The 15,756-nt window shown below is 35.6% G+C and overlaps 1 protein-coding gene across 1 annotated transcript in view; it reads right to left on the reverse strand.

The window, feature by feature from the left end:
- PARP4 (poly(ADP-ribose) polymerase family member 4) overlaps nucleotides 1–15,756 on the reverse strand; it is a 106,279-nt gene that overhangs the window by 13,649 nt on the left and 76,874 nt on the right. The window contains 4 exon segments of the mRNA XM_032314629.1: nucleotides 8,126–8,225; nucleotides 10,852–11,000; nucleotides 11,003–11,432; nucleotides 11,434–11,898. Coding sequence (XP_032170520.1) covers nucleotides 8,126–8,225; nucleotides 10,852–11,000; nucleotides 11,003–11,432; nucleotides 11,434–11,898 — 1,144 coding nt within the window.

Genomic DNA, 15,756 nt, shown 5'->3' on the forward strand with positions numbered 1-15,756 from the left:
AGGCACCCCCATTTACTGAGATCTTTTAAAAACTTTTTTTCATTAATGTCTTATGGTTTTCAGTGTACAAGTCTTGCATATCTTTTGCTCAATTTATTCCTAAGTATTTTATTCTTTTTGATGCTATTGCAATCCCTGTCATATCTGTTATTAAATTATGCTAGCAAAATAAGCTGAAAGGTATTTTCATTTTTTTCCTAAACTCTGCAATATTTTGTGTTAGGTTGGGGTTACCTGTTCTTTGAATATTTAGCATAAGATGGGGGTAAAACCATCTCAACCTACTGCTGTTTTCTTTGTCAGAAGGTTTTAAACTAATTTCTTTAATAACTATAGAATGATTCAGGCTGTCTATTTTATCTTTAGCTGGGCGTGGCAAATTAATTTTTTTCTAAAAATTCTTCTAAGTTTTAAGACTTACTGGCATAAGGCTGTTCATAAGTTCTTGTTATGTTTTAAATCTACCATCCTTCTTTATTCCCTTTTATTCTGAGTGTTGTTTTTAATGCCTTCTTTCTATCTCTTTTTTGTTCACTCATGCAAGAACTTTGTGATTTTTATTAATCTTTAAAAAAAAACACTTCTTTTGGAATTTTTTTCTTTTCTTGTGTGTGTGCGTGTGTGTGTGTGTGTGTGTGTGTGTGTGTGTGTGTATGTAGGGGGGTTCTGTATACATTTTAGGATTGTTTGTTCTATTTCTGTGAAGAATGCCACTGGAATTTTGATAAGGATCGCACTGAATCTGTAGGTTGCTTTGGCTAGTATGAACATTTTAGCAATATTGCAATCTAAGAGCATGGAGTACCTTTCTTTTTATTTATGTCAGTTTTTTTCCATCAATATCTTATAGTTTTCATATATAAGTCTTTCATCTCCTTGGTTATATTTATTCCTAGGTATTTCATTCTTTCTGATATAATTGTAAATGGGATTATTTTCTTAAAATCTTTTTCTGATAGCTCACTATCAGTGCATAGAAACAAAACTGATTTTGCGTACTGATTTTGCATCCTGCAAATTTCCTGAATTTGTTTATTAATTCTAACCATTTTTCCTGAAAATTTTTAATAATTTTAACAGTTTTTTTGAGTCTTTAGGGTTTTCTACATATACTACTATGTCATTTGCAAATAGTAATAGTTGTACTTCTTCCTTTCTGATTTGATGCCTTTTATTTCTTTTTCTTGCCTAGGACTCCTTTATCACTAAGACCTCCAATACTAGGTTGAATAAAAATGTGGACAGTGGGCATCCTTGTCTTGCTTCTTATCCTAGAGGAAAAGTTTTCTGTTCTTTTTTTTTTTTTTTTTTTTTTAAAGATTTTATTTATTAATTTGACAGAGAGAAATCACAAGCAGACGGAGAGGCAGTCAGAGAGAGAGAGAGAGGGAAGCAGGCTCTCTGCTGAGCAGAGAGCCCGATGCGGGACTCGATCCCAGGACTCTGAGATCATGACCTGAGCCGAAGGCAGCGGCTCAACCCACTGAGCCACCCAGGCGCCCAAGTTTTCTGTTCTTCACTATTGAATATTATGTTAGCTGTGCGCTTGTCAGGTATTATTATGCTGAGGTACATTCCCTCCAAATCCACTATTTCTTTTCAATAGAAAGAAATTGTCAAATGCTTTTTCTGTATCCACTGAAATGATCATATGATTTTTTTATCCTTCATTTTGTTAATGGGGTATATTGATTAAATTGCAGATGTTGAACCATCCTTGAATCCCTGGAATAAATCCCACTTGATCATGATACTTTTAATGTATTGTTGAATTTGAGTTTCTAATATTTTGAATTTTTTGCATCTGTAATCATTAGGATATTGACCTGTAATGTTCTTTTCTTGTAGTCTCTCTGTCTGGTTTTTGTATCAGACGAATGGTGGCCTCATAAAATGAGTTTGGAACTGTTCCTTCCTCTTCTACATTTTGGAAGAATTTGAGAAGGATTGGTGCTAATTCTTTAAGTGTTTGGTACAATTCACAGTGATCTAACTTTTGTTTGCTGGGAAGTTTTTGGTTACTGATTCAATCTCCTTACTAGTAATGAGTCTGTTCAATTTTTCTATTTCTTCATGATTCAGTCTTGATAGGTTGTATGTTTCTAGGAATTTATCCATTTGCTCTAACTTGTCTAATATGTTCGCATATAATTTTTCATAGTAGTTTCTTATGACCCTTTAGATTTCTGTGGCATCGACAGCAATGTCTCTTTCATTTCTGATTTTATTTGAGTTGTCTCTATTTTATCATGGTGAATCTAGCTGAAGATTTATCTATTTTGTTTATCTTTTAAAAATAGCTCTTGTCTCATTGGTCATTTCTATTGTCCTTTTAGTTTCTAATTCATTTATTTCCACTCTGAACTTTGTTATTTTCTTCCTTCTACTAACTTTGGGTTTAGTTTGTCTATTCCTAGTTCCTTGCAGTGTAAAGTTAGGTTATTTAGTTGAGATCTTTCATTTATTGCTATAAACTTCCTCCTTTGAGTTACTTCTGCCAAAGCCCATGTTTTGGTATATTAATTTCCATTTTCATTCACTCAAGTATTTTTTAATTTCTCTTTTGATTTCTTCTTTGTTCAGTAACAGGTTGTTTAACCTCCACATATTTGTAAATTTTCCAGTTTTCTTATATCCTCTAGGACTATTATAGTTCTACATTTAGGTCTATGTTCCATTTCAAATTAATTTTTAAAAAATATTTTATTTAGTTGACACAGAGAAAGAGAAAGAGAGAGAGGGAGAGAGAGAGAACAAGCAGGGGGAGCAGCAGACAGAGGGAGAAGGAAAAGCAGGTTCCTTGCTGAGCAGGGAGCCTGACTAGGTGCTTGATCCCAGGATCCTGGGATCATGACCTGAGCTGAAGGCAGATGCTTAACTAAATGAGCCACCCAGGTGCCCCTTAAATTAGTTTTTGAGTATGGCATGAAGGAAGGGTTGAGGTTTTTTCCCTTCCATTTACAAATCCAATTTTTCTAAGATCAAGTTTGAAAACTCTTCCTTTCCCATTAATTTCATTGATTTCTTTGAAGAAAATCAATGGACTAAATATGCAGGTCTCTACTTGGACTTTCTATTGTGTTCCATTAGTCTACTTATCTATTTTTATGTCAGTATCATACTGGCTAGTCTTACATTTGTGCACTTCTACTGTCGTTTTCTACCACAAGATTATCTTGATTATTCTAAGGGTTTTTGTATTTTCATATAAATTGTAAAATCAGTTTGTCTATTTGTATAAAAATGTCCCCTGGGATTGCAGTGAATCTCCTTCTGGGCTCTTCTGTTCCTTTAACCTATTTGTCTATATTGTTATCAATACCATACTGTCTTGATTACTGTAACTTTATAGTAAGTCTTGAAGTTGTGGATGCCTGTGTGGCTCAGTTTGTTAGGCGACTGCCTTCGGCTCAGGTCATGATCCTAGAGTCCTGGCATCAAGTCCCAGATCGGGCTCCCTGCTTGACAGGAAGTCTGCTTCTCCTGCTGACCTCTCTCCTCTCAAACTCTCTCTCTCTCATTCTCAAATAATAAACAAACAAGCAAACAAACAAATAAATAAAATCTTTAAAAAAAAAAGTCTTGAAGTTGCATAGCATCAGTCTTCCAACTTTCTTCTTCAATATTGTTTTGGCTAGTTGAGGTCATTTGCCTCTCCATATAAATTTGGGAATCAGTTTGTCCATATCTGTAAAATAACTTGCTGGGATTTTGATTGGTATTCCATTGAATCTGTAGGTCAATCTTGACAATGCTGAGTTTTCCTATTTATGCACATGGAACACCAATCCATTTATTTAGCTCTTCTTTGATCAGAGATCAGATTTATTGTTTTCTTCATATGGCTCTTATACATATTTTGTTACATTTATACCTACGTGTTTCATTTTTGAGAGTGCAAATATAAAGGATATTGTGTTTTTAATTTCAAATTCCATTTGTTCTTTGTTGGAATATAGGAAAGCAATTGGCTTTTTTATATTAATCTGTATCCTGTAACCTTGGTATAATTGTTCACTAGTTTCAATAATTTTTTCTTTTACTTCATCTGCAAATCTTATAAAAATCTTTTTTAAAGTTTTTATTTTAATTTCAGTTAAGTTTCAAGGGTTTTTTGTTGATTCTTTTGAATTTTCAACATAGACAAATATATCATCTCTAAACAAAGAAAATTTTAATTTCTTCCTTCCGGGTCTATATATCTTTTACTTCCTTTTCTTGCCTTACTGCATTAGCAAGTACTCCCAGTACAATATTAAAAAGGAGTGGAGAGAGGGACAATCTTTTCCTTGTACCTGATCTTCATGTAAAAGCTTCTAGTTTCTCACCTGTAAGTATAATGTTAGCTATAGTTTTTTTTTTAATGGTCTTTATTAAGTTGAAGAGATTCTCCTGTATTCATTGTTTACTGAGAGTTTTTAGCATGAACGAGTGTTGGATCTTCTCAAATGCTTTTTTCCTAATCTATTGATATGATCACGTGATTTTTCACTTTCAGTTTGTTGACATAATGGATCACATTAATTGATTTCCTAATGTTGAACCAGACTTGTATACCTATGATAAATCCCACTTGGTTGTGGTGTATTGGTCTTTTTATACTTTTTTGGATTCAACTTCCTAATATTTTGTTGAGGATTTTTGTGTCTATGTTATGAGGGAAAATGGTTTGTAGTTTCCTTCTCTTGTAATGACTTTGTCTGGTTTTGGTATTAGGGTAATATTGTCCTTATAGAATGAGTTAGGAATTATTCTCTCTGCTTCTCTACTTCTGAAAGACATTATAGAGATTTGGTATAATTCCTTCCTTAAATGTTTGGTAAAATTCACCAGTGAACTCACTGGGCCTGGTGTTTTATGTTTTGGGAGGTTATTAATTATTGATTCAATTTCTTTAATAGATACAGGTCTATTCATATTTTCCATTTCTTCTTTTGTGAGTTTTGGCAGATACTGTCTTTCAAGGAATTAGTCCATTTTATCTAGATTATCAAATTTGTGGGCATGTATTCACAACACTGAATCTATAGATCAATTGGGGAGAACCAACATCTTCACATTTTTAGTTTTCTAAACCCATTAATTACACTTAAAAATTTTCTCCATTTACTTTGATCTTTTAAGAATTCTCTCATTTGGGGTGCCTGGGTGGCTCAGTTGGTTAAGCATTTGTCTTGGGCTTAGGTCATGATCCTAGGACTCCAAGATAACCACCTGAGTTGAAGGCAGATGCTTAACTGACTGAGCCGCCCAGGTATCCCTCTCCTTTATTTTTAAAGGCTCTTTTCTGTGAATATAGAGTTCTTAGTTTGTAGGGCTTTTTCTTTCATCACTTTAAATATATTATTCTATTATTTTTTAGCTTCCATTCTTTCTTCCTTTTTTAAAAAATATTTTATTATTTATTTGAGAGAGAGAAAGGGCACAAGCAGGTGGAGCAGCAGGCAGAGGGAGAGGAAGAAGCAGGCTCCTCGTTGAGCAGAGAACTGGACATGGGACTCTATCCCAGGAAACTGAGGTCATGACCTGATCTGAAGGTAGCTGCTTAACCAACTGAGCCACCTGGGTACCCCTAGCTTCCATTATTTCTGATGTGGGATAATTTAAAATTCTTATAGATGTTCTCCTGACTCTAATGTGTCCTTGTTTTCTGTTTGCTTTAAGATTTATCTGTGATTTTCAGCAGTTTGATTCTGGTTTACTTGAATGTGTTCTAATTGTATTTATCCTGCCTGAACTTCTGCTGAGTGTCTCAGATCTAGACGTTGATGTCTTTCAACAATTTTAGAGAAAACTCAGTTATTATTTATTCAAACATTTTTCTATCTACTCTCATTCCTCTTGGGATCCCAATTATACAAATGTAAACCTTTTGGTATCACTCCACATGTCCTGGATTCTCTTCTTTTTTCATTCTATTTTTTTTTTCTGTGCTTCAGTTTGGATAATTTTTATTACCACTTTATATTATTTTAATTTAAGTTACATGATTTCTTTTTGTTTTGTTTTGTACTTTCTGCTACTAAGCCCATCCAATGACCCTTCCATTGAAGATATTGTAATTTCCAGTTTTAGGGTTTTCACTTGATTCTTACAGTTTCCATCTATTTGCTGAGCTCCTCCCATTTGTTCACCCCTTCTGTTCTTCTTTTCTGATAAATCCTTTACTGTATTTTTAAAGATTTTATTTTTATTTATTTGACAGAGATCACAAATAGGCAGAGAGGCAGGCAGAGAGAGAGAGAGAGAGAGAAGAAGGGAAGCAGACTCCGGGCTGAGCAGAGAACTTGATGTGGGGCTCGATCCCAGAACCCTGGGATTTAACCCACTGAGCCACCCAGGCACCCCTTTACTGTATTTTTAATAGCAGTTTTAAATCCTGTCTGCTAATTTCAACACAAGGGGCATCTGTAGGTCAGCATCTTTAGGCCATTTCCCCTAGATTTTAAGTCATATTTTCTTGCTTCTTTGTATATTATTAAATTTTCATTCTAGATTGAAAATTGTGGAGACTCTGGATTATACGCTCTTATTCTAAAAAGTGTTGAGTTTTGTTTTGGTATATCCTTTGAAAGCTTTGTTTTAGGTTTTGTTAGGGTGAACCTATTTTGTATTTCTCCTTCATCCTGTGGAAGTCTTTGATCATGATTTATGGTCCTTTTGATACTGTCTGGGTTTTAGTGGAAAACTTGAGATTTTTATAAATTCTAATTTGTTATAATTCAAATGCCAAACTCTGTCTCCCCAACACTTGGCAGCAGCTGAAATCTCTGCTCTATACGTTTCCTTTCTAGTTGTTGCTTTTTTCTAGATTTCTTAAAGTAAATATATGTGTGTATATATGGGTTAGGGAGAACCAAGATATGAGGGAATTTGTATGCAGATTTCAGAGGTCCCTGCTCCGTGGCTCACTCCTTTCTAGGATTTTCACCCTTAATTTCCAGCCACTCTGGCAACCTTGAACTCTGACCCCAATATCATTATCCTGTTAAGACTTTCTGTTTCAGTTCAATCTCTCCTGTGCCTCATGAACTGAGAAGTACTTTTGGGTAAAACAACAGCTGGATAAATGTGGAGCTCACCTCATTTTTTTCCTCTTTTCAGGGATTTTGTACCCTTTGGTTTCTGTCTGCTTTTTATTGTATTCTAGGCCTTAAAAGAGTGGTTTTAAAATATTTTGTCTGGGGTTAAAAAGTGTTTTTGGTAGGAGAGTTAGTCTGATACTATCCCCTTTATCATTCCAGGAACTAGAATTCTCCTTATGCAGATATTCATAATTTCTTCTTAGTGTGGTGCAGGTCAAACAGACAAAGATCTGCTAACCATGGAATAAGCCTGAGTATGAAAACCCTGACATTTCCTCAGAATTGTCAATTTCCTCAGAAATGTCAGGGTAGTTAGACCTTGCTGTTCAATGAATACTGACTAGTTGTTTAATATGTTTATTTTATTTTTAAAAAATCTCTTAACTTAGAGCTAGCATTTGACCTTTAAACCAATTGCTGATCTGTTCCCTTCAGTATCATGACAAGAAACAGGTCCACAGAGGTCGAACTTGCTCTGGCAGAGACTGACTAAATGCTTATAAAAGCTGTTTTCTTTTCCTTAACACAAAGCTAAAGTAAATTTCCCAGCCTTATTGTATCTAGGTGGAGTTCTGTGACTCGATCCTGCCACATTTTCTCTTTCTCCTATCTACCAGGTAGGTGATGCCAGAGCAATTTTCTTCTTTTCTTTTTACCAGAGTAATTTTAAAGACACTTTTGATAATGGTAGAGCCATAATATGGAAGGAGCCTGGGTCTGTAAATGACAACCTGGAGTGGAATTTCCTGCTGACCACTATTTGACTGTGATATGGGCAAGAAAATTATCTTTACTTTAAGCTACTGAAATTTTGTATTTTTTAAAACAGAAGTTACTGCTACTTATGCTAACTAATTACACAAAGCCTAATCAGTGGTGAAGATATGCATAGAAACTAGTCCTCTGTTTTCTTTGATGGTTAACAAACATAATTCCACTCATATGTAACTTACATAATTATCATAGTAGTACACTAGTTTATAACAAAATTTAAATAATTAAGAGCGTGCCATTTAATTAATAGAAAAATGGTGACTTACCCAGAGAGCGAATGCCTTTTTGTTCAAGAAAGCTGTTTAAAATAATTGTATTAAGGTTTAATATAAATCCCAGTTCTGGTGTAAGTTTCCAGAAGCCATCCTATGAAATAAAAAACAAATTTAAGCCACAGTACTAAAATTGATTCACATACATAAGAATGTAATATAATAAATAATATGTTTCCAATTATTTCAATTCAGTTTAAGACATTTCTAAAATTTTTATTATCAAAAATTTTTAATTACTATTTTTATTATTCTTTTTTTAAAAAATATTTTATTCATTTATTTGACTGATAGAGATCACAAGTAGGCAGAGAGGCAGGGAGAGAGAGGAGGAAGCAGGCTCCCTGCTGAGCAGAGAGCCCGATGTGGGGCTTGATCCTGGGTCCCTGGGATCATGACCTGAACGAAAGCAGAGGCTTTAACCCACTGAGCTACCGAGGTGCCCCTATTTTTATTATTCTTAAAATTGAAATTCTTCGTATACTAGTGACACAGTATTGTTGGGAATCTCAAAAATACTATGGATGTTAGGTACCAGGTGGCACTTATAAAAATCTGGAGGGGCGCCTGGGTGGCTCAGTGGATTAAAGCCTCTGCCTTCGACTGGGGTCCTCAGAACGAGCCCTGCATCCAGTTCTCTGCTCAGCAGGGAGCCTGCATCCCTTCCTCTTTCTCTGCCCGCTTCTCTGCCTACCTGTAATCTCTGTCAAATAAATAAATAAAATCTTAAAAAAAAAATCTGGAAAGCGGGGCACCTGGGTGGCTCATGGGTTAAGCCTCTGCCTTCGACTCAGATCATGATCCCAGAGTCCTGGGATGGAGTCCCACATCCAGCTCTCTGCTTGGCGCGGAGCCTACCTACCCTCTCTCTCTACCTGTCTCTCTTCCTACTTGTGATCTCTCTCTCTCTCTCTGTCAAATAAATAAATAAAAATCTTTTTAAAAAAAGTATGGAAAGCTGCTCATGTGTAAGGATTTAAAAAAATGGTGTTACACATTTTTTTCTTCTAGTAATGCTTTGAACTGATGTTTCTCAAACTTTTCTTTTTCATGGTAAGGAAACTTTAATTAAAATGCCAAGTGCAAAAGGACAGGATTTGGCTGACATATGTAAATGCAAATAAAAGACTGTAGGGAAAGTGAGACTTCATTGAAGGTGACATGATTGAAGAAAGAAGATGTGCTGAGCTTGCACCTCAGCAGAACAGGTAGTTTGGGGCAGTGCAATAAGCTACAGGCATTTCAGAAAAATTACACTGAAAATGTAATTGTGATGTTTCTCAAACCTTTAAGTAGCATGATTCCTTTTGATCAACATTAAAAATGTGCCTTTATGATGTCTGAAGTGTGAAAATGACATTTTTTAAAACTAAATATAAAATTGTTATGGTGAATATGCACTTTAAAACTATCTTACTTATTCTCACTGTCCTCTGCCCACCTCAGCTAACTTTTAGGGCTGATGTTTCTTACTTATTATAAGGTAGTTGTAAACCTGAACATGGGGATCTTGAACTTGAAGTAGATCAACTCCAGGTCTCAGGGGCACTAATACAGGGAGCAGAAAGAAGGGTGAGGTCATAGGCAGATGCACAGACTCGACAGCAATAATTTGAAAAAAATAACAGCATGTTAGCATATGCTAACACTTAGCACATGCTAACTAGTGATGAACTAGTTCTAGGTGCCAGGTTTTTTTTTTTTTTTTTTTTTTTATCTGTTTAGCCACTCGTGTGGAGGCTATTACTATACCTTTTGCAGATGAGAACTACTTTTCAGATGAGAATACTGAGGCACAGAGAAGTTAAGCAACTTGTTCAAAGTCACACAGCTAATAAGCAGCAGAAGCACAATTTAAGCCCCGACAGTCTGGCTCCAGGACTCATAAATGGCAGTATCTGCTATACTGTTTCCAACACTGTTTTCATGTACGTTCTTTCAGGTTTAAAAAAAAAAAAAAAAAAGCTGACAGCTGTTGTTATCTCGTTTAAACCTTAAAGCCACTCTAAGAGGCAGACACCATTATTACCCCCAGTATATGGGTGAAGAAACGAAGACTCAGAAAGGTTTTGACTTGCCTTAAATCACAAAGAAGTAAGACTAAGGCTCAAATTTAGTCTCACACTAAATCAAGTTGCTTTTCTGCTTCACTAAACTACTTTACATTAAAACACATAATTATACATGTGTGACTGGGTCTTAGTACCAGTGCAGGAACTATATTTATTGAGTGTTTACTAGCTTCACAAATGGAATGATAAGCTCTAACACAGTCTAACATGTTGAGTAATATTCCCAAGACCATATGTTAAAACAATCAGAGTATACTTACAATACTTGTTCTTTACTTCACAAGGGAAGTTTACATGATTGTAATTCATCTATCTGTTCTAGAACCTAGCAAATCGAGGTGTTACCCCATGACCCACTCAGGGATGCTAATTTTCAGCTGAGGAATATTAACATTCACTTGCATGACATTTTGGCCTAACAATTAAAAATAGATAAATACCATCAACAAGCACACTATATTGTTCAATGACTTTTTTAAAGCAAGATTTTCTCAATGAAGGAAGCAGTGTGTTGATTTACTTTCTTCCACCAGTCACTTTCCTCACTAATGCACTGGTAAGTATTTAAACGAGCAGCTACTTTGAGTAGCTCTGTTCTGAACTATGAAGCTAATTAACCATAGACCTAAGGGAAAATAAGACTAATACCTCCGTTTGTAGACTGAAGAGCTCAGTCCAAGGCACAATATTCATCCAGCTCTGTTCATCTTTTTGTGCTTGGAAGCTTGCAATAAAATCACTTCTTGTTATATCAGATATTATCACTTCTTGTTTCTTTTTCTTTTCTTTTTTTTTTCAGATATTGTCACTCCTTGAAGAAAATAATTTGCCAGAAATTCTGGTGTTCCATTATTTTCTGTTTCAGAAAAACTTCCATTACTTGAAGGAGATAATGAAGTTCCAGCAGAAAGAGCTGTACAGAAAGAAGCCTCCAGTTCAGTGTTAGCAAACAGATCTGCTGGTGGCTTGTAACTGGTGCTGAAAGGAACTTCAGAATTTTGAAAATAAAGAGGATAACAAGAAAGGGAATGAACTGCAAACCCTCTGGATGGACCAGCAGAATTAAGTCTACGAGGAGGTAAATGAATATTCGGCTGTGGAGGAGAGTCCAACTCAGAGAAAATGTTAGCAGAATTGTTGGTCTTATGGCCTTGGTAAGTTTCAGGTAGATTAGCATCACTGGTGTTAAATGAGACACCTTCACGAGCACAAAAACCAAAGGATTTAAGTAAGACGTGGGGGAGGCAGTCTGTAAGGGGTATGTGACGCAGGGGTAATGTCACTCAAATGGTCAGCTTGAAGGTCTTGGTCATACTTAGATGGACCAAACTCTTTGAGACTCCTAGCAAATATCTTAGGATGTAAGTGGGGATGATGGAGGAAACAAGCAACTTCAAAGGGCTCATCTCCCAAAAGGGCTGAACCATGGGCAGCAGAAATGCTGCAACTAACCAGTTTTGGGATAGGAGTATCTCTACACAGCGGTTGTTTAAATGAATCCATCTGACTTAAATCCAATGGCTTTTCCACATCTTCACATTCAAAACTGAGTGTTAAAGGTTTTTCTGATAGTTGGGAACTATCTTCAAAATCTTCAGAATCTTCAGAATCTTCCAGGTGATATGATCTAAACTTTCTGTTAGTCAAATGTGGTTGTTGCAGTTCTTCATTCCATTCAAAGAATGCTAAAAGAGGCTGTCCAAGAGGGAAAAATATAATGTAAGGGAAAATAAAAAATAAAATGAACAATCAAACATACTTCCTAGAATTGACTTCAGAGTAGACAAGAAATTGCTTATCCTAGAGCATTGAAAAATTGGAGATATACAAGATAATTTAAATACAATGCCCTTGTTATATAGATACAAATCTGAGATTTGGAGAGAACAGCAGTAATAAACACATCAAAGTTCTTAGTTTCTCTTTGTTCTTAGCATGTTGAAACTTCTAATACCACTCATTTGATACAAGAGGAAACGCAGGGCCACAGAAGTGTCTTGTCCAAAATTTTATAATTAGCAGTATCATAGTGTGTAAATTAGCCCTAAAATAAGCTGATAATTTGAAATAAATTATTCTAGTCTTTTATTCTGCTTTACAGCAATATTAAGGAAATGAGACAACTGATAGAAAATTTGAAAAGCTTTATCTTAAAAAGTTGCAAGTAAATAAAATCCAGTTTTATATGAATTATAAGTCTTTGAGATATTTTAGAAGTAAGTAGCCTGACAGCACCTGGCTGGCTCAGGGGGTAGAGTCTGTGACTCTTGATCATGGAGTTATAAATCTGAGCTCTATGTTGGGACAGCTTAAAAGTAAAATCTTTTAAAAAATAATTAGGGGTGCCTGGGTGGCTCAGTGGGCTAAAGCCTCTGCTTTTCGGCACAGGTCATGATCTCAGTGTCCTGGGATCAAGCCCTGTGTCAGGCTCTCTGCTCAGCAGGGAGTCTGCTTCCCTCTCTCTCTGCCTGCCTCTCTGCCTACTTGTGATTTCTGTCTGTCAAATAAATAAATAAAATCTTTTAAAAATATAAAAAAAATTAGTCTATAATTTTACCAATGTAAATCAGGTATTTTATTTTATTATTATTTTTAAAAACCAGCTATTTTATTTTAAAAAATTTTTTTAAAGATTTTATTTATTTATTTGACAGAGAGAGATCACAAGTAGGCAGAGAGGCAGGCAGAGAGAGAGGAGGAAGCAGGCTCCTTGCTGAGCAGAGAGCCCGATGCGGTACTCGATCCCAGGACCCTGAGATCATGACCTGAGCCAAAGGCAGCGGCTTAACCCACTGAGCCACCCAGGTGCCCCAAAAATCAGCTATTTTAAAAAAAGAGTAGTTCTTTCCCAACTCAGTCATTTCCAGTATACATTTAAATAATTACACTGCAGAACATATTACAAAACACATATTTGAAAATAATATTTAAAAACAATGTTTTTCTGGGTTTCTCTTAATTAGATAAACAAATGGAAAAAGAAAGTAATAGTGATAGACTAGACCTGTTAGATATTAAAGTATTTTATAAAATTGCAATAACATATCAGTGGAACAAAATAGATGGTCCAGCAATAGATCCTTAAACACATGGAAATTTAATAGATGACAAAGATGATATTTTAAGTCAATGGGAGGAAAAAGAATTTTCCAATAACTGTGTTGGGGAAAGTGGGTAGCTATCTGGAAAAGAATAAATTTAGTTCCATACTTCCTATCTTATACCAGGATAGATTCCAATTGGATGAAAAAATTAAATGTAAACAAGAAACCATAAAACTATTAAAAAAAATAAGAAAAAACCTTTAGGAAGCATAGCCTCTGGATAGGGAAGATATTTCTAAGAATGATAATAAAATAAAACAATATAAAACAAAAACAAGAAACCCAAAGATAAAAAAATTTGCCTGAATTAAGAAATCTGCATGACAAAAAGATGATGAATGACATCAAAATACAAATAGCAAACTGGGATACAAATCTGTGCAGCTCAAAGTAAAAATAGCTTATTTTCCTAAAACGTATTTTTCCTGAAATAAATAAGAAAATGACTAGGGTGCCTGGGAGGCTCAGTTGTTGCTTAAGCGACTGCCTTTGGCTAAGGTCATGATCCCAGGGTTCTGGGTTGGAGCCACACATCAGGCTCCTTGCTCTGCAGGGAAGCCTGCTTCTCCCTCTCATTCTCCCTCTCCCTCTGCCTGCCGTTTCCCCCTGCTTGTGCGCTCTCTCTCTCTCTCTGTCAAATAAATAAAATCTGTTAAGAAAAGAAGGGAAAAGAAAAGAAAAAAAATGACTAACATCACAATAATAAAGGTAAAAAAACATTAATAGATAACACATAGAAAAGAACATACCTAGAGCTCTTAAGAATATGAAAACATGCTAGCTTCATTCACAAAGAAATGAAAATTAAAATATCATTAATGCATTTCTCACCTGCCCAATTTGCAAAGATCAAACATTTGAATGATAAGCTGGGTTAAAGACGGACAGAATAAGACTCTCACATGCTACCAATGGGAGTGTGATTTGACATAACCTACAAATAGGGAAGTTTGGCTAGAGTTAATTAAAATTTTCAGAATATATTTTCTTAGGTATAATTGATGTGCAATAAACTGCACATTTTAAATGCATAATTTGAGGGGTACCTAGTTGGCTCAGTCAGTACAGCATGTGATTCCTGATCTCAGGGTCGTGAGTTGGATCCCTACACTGAGGGTAGAGTTTAATTAAAAAAATAATAAGGGGCACCTAGGTGGCTCAGTTGGCTGAGAAGCTGCCTTTGGTTCAGGTCATGATCCTGGGGTCTTGCTCAGCAGAGAGCCTGCTTCTCCCTCTTCCTCTGCCTGCTGCTCTGCCTACTTGTCCCTGTCTGTCAAATAAATAACATCTTTAAAAAAATAAAGTATATAATTTGGTGAGTTCTGACATAAGCATACATCATGAAGCCATTATCATAGTGAAGAGAATGAACATAACCATCACTCTCAAGATATTCCTGTGCCCTTTTATAATCCATCTCATTCCCCCCCTCGCAGTTCCCAGGCAACCACTATTTATCTCAATAACTTTATTTTGGTTTACATGTATTTTGTATCAATGAAATCATACAATTTCTATTCTTCTGTGTTTCACTTCTTCTACTCAGCATAACTGTCCTGATACATGAGGTTGCATGTATCCATCACAGGGCTATATCACAGTTTGCTTATTCATTTCCTGATGGTTGTTTCCAACTTCTGGCTACTACAAATAAAAGCCACAATGAGTACTTATGCAGAAATCTTTGAACATACACCTTCATTTCACTTGGCTGAGTCAAATGGTAGGTGTATATTTTTTAAGAAACTGTCAAAAAGTTTCTAAAATTGTTGTGCCATTTTGCACTTCTACCAGCAGTGCATGAGTAACCATTGTTCCACATCCTCACATGTAGTACTGTCAGTCCCTTTTACGCCATTCTAGTGGCTATGTGAAAGTATCTCACTGTGCCTCCAGTTTGCATATTCTCATGTGACTGATGATTTTGAGCATCTTTTCTGTATAACTTCTTTGGTGAAGTGTCTTTTCAAATCTGCTCATTATTTTATTGGGTTTTCTTATTACTGAATTGTAAGATTGCTTTATATATTTTAGATGACTTTGTCAGATATGTTTTATGAATATTTTCTCACAAATGTCGCTGGTGCATTCATTTGCTTAATGGTGTCTTCTAAAGAGCAAAAGTTTTTGGAATTAATGAAGTCCAATTCATCAATTTTTAAAAAAGATTTATTTATTTATTTGACAGAGAGAGAGAACACAAGTAGGCAGAGGGGGAGGAGGAAGTAGACTCCACAAGTAGACTCCACAGTGAGCAGAGAGCACGATGCAGGGCTTGATCCCAAGACTCTGGGATCATACCCTGAGCCACCCAGGTGCCTGCAATTTATCAATTTTTTTTTAAAGATTTTATTTATTTATTTGAGAGAGAGAGAGAGAGAGTAAGAACAAGCACCAGCAGGGGGAGTGGGACAGAGAAGCAGACTCCCTCCAACGCAGAGCAGGGAGC

This window comes from Mustela erminea, chromosome 15 (assembly GCF_009829155.1).
Source record: "Mustela erminea isolate mMusErm1 chromosome 15, mMusErm1.Pri, whole genome shotgun sequence".
NCBI classification, from domain to species: Eukaryota; Metazoa; Chordata; class Mammalia; order Carnivora; family Mustelidae; genus Mustela; species Mustela erminea.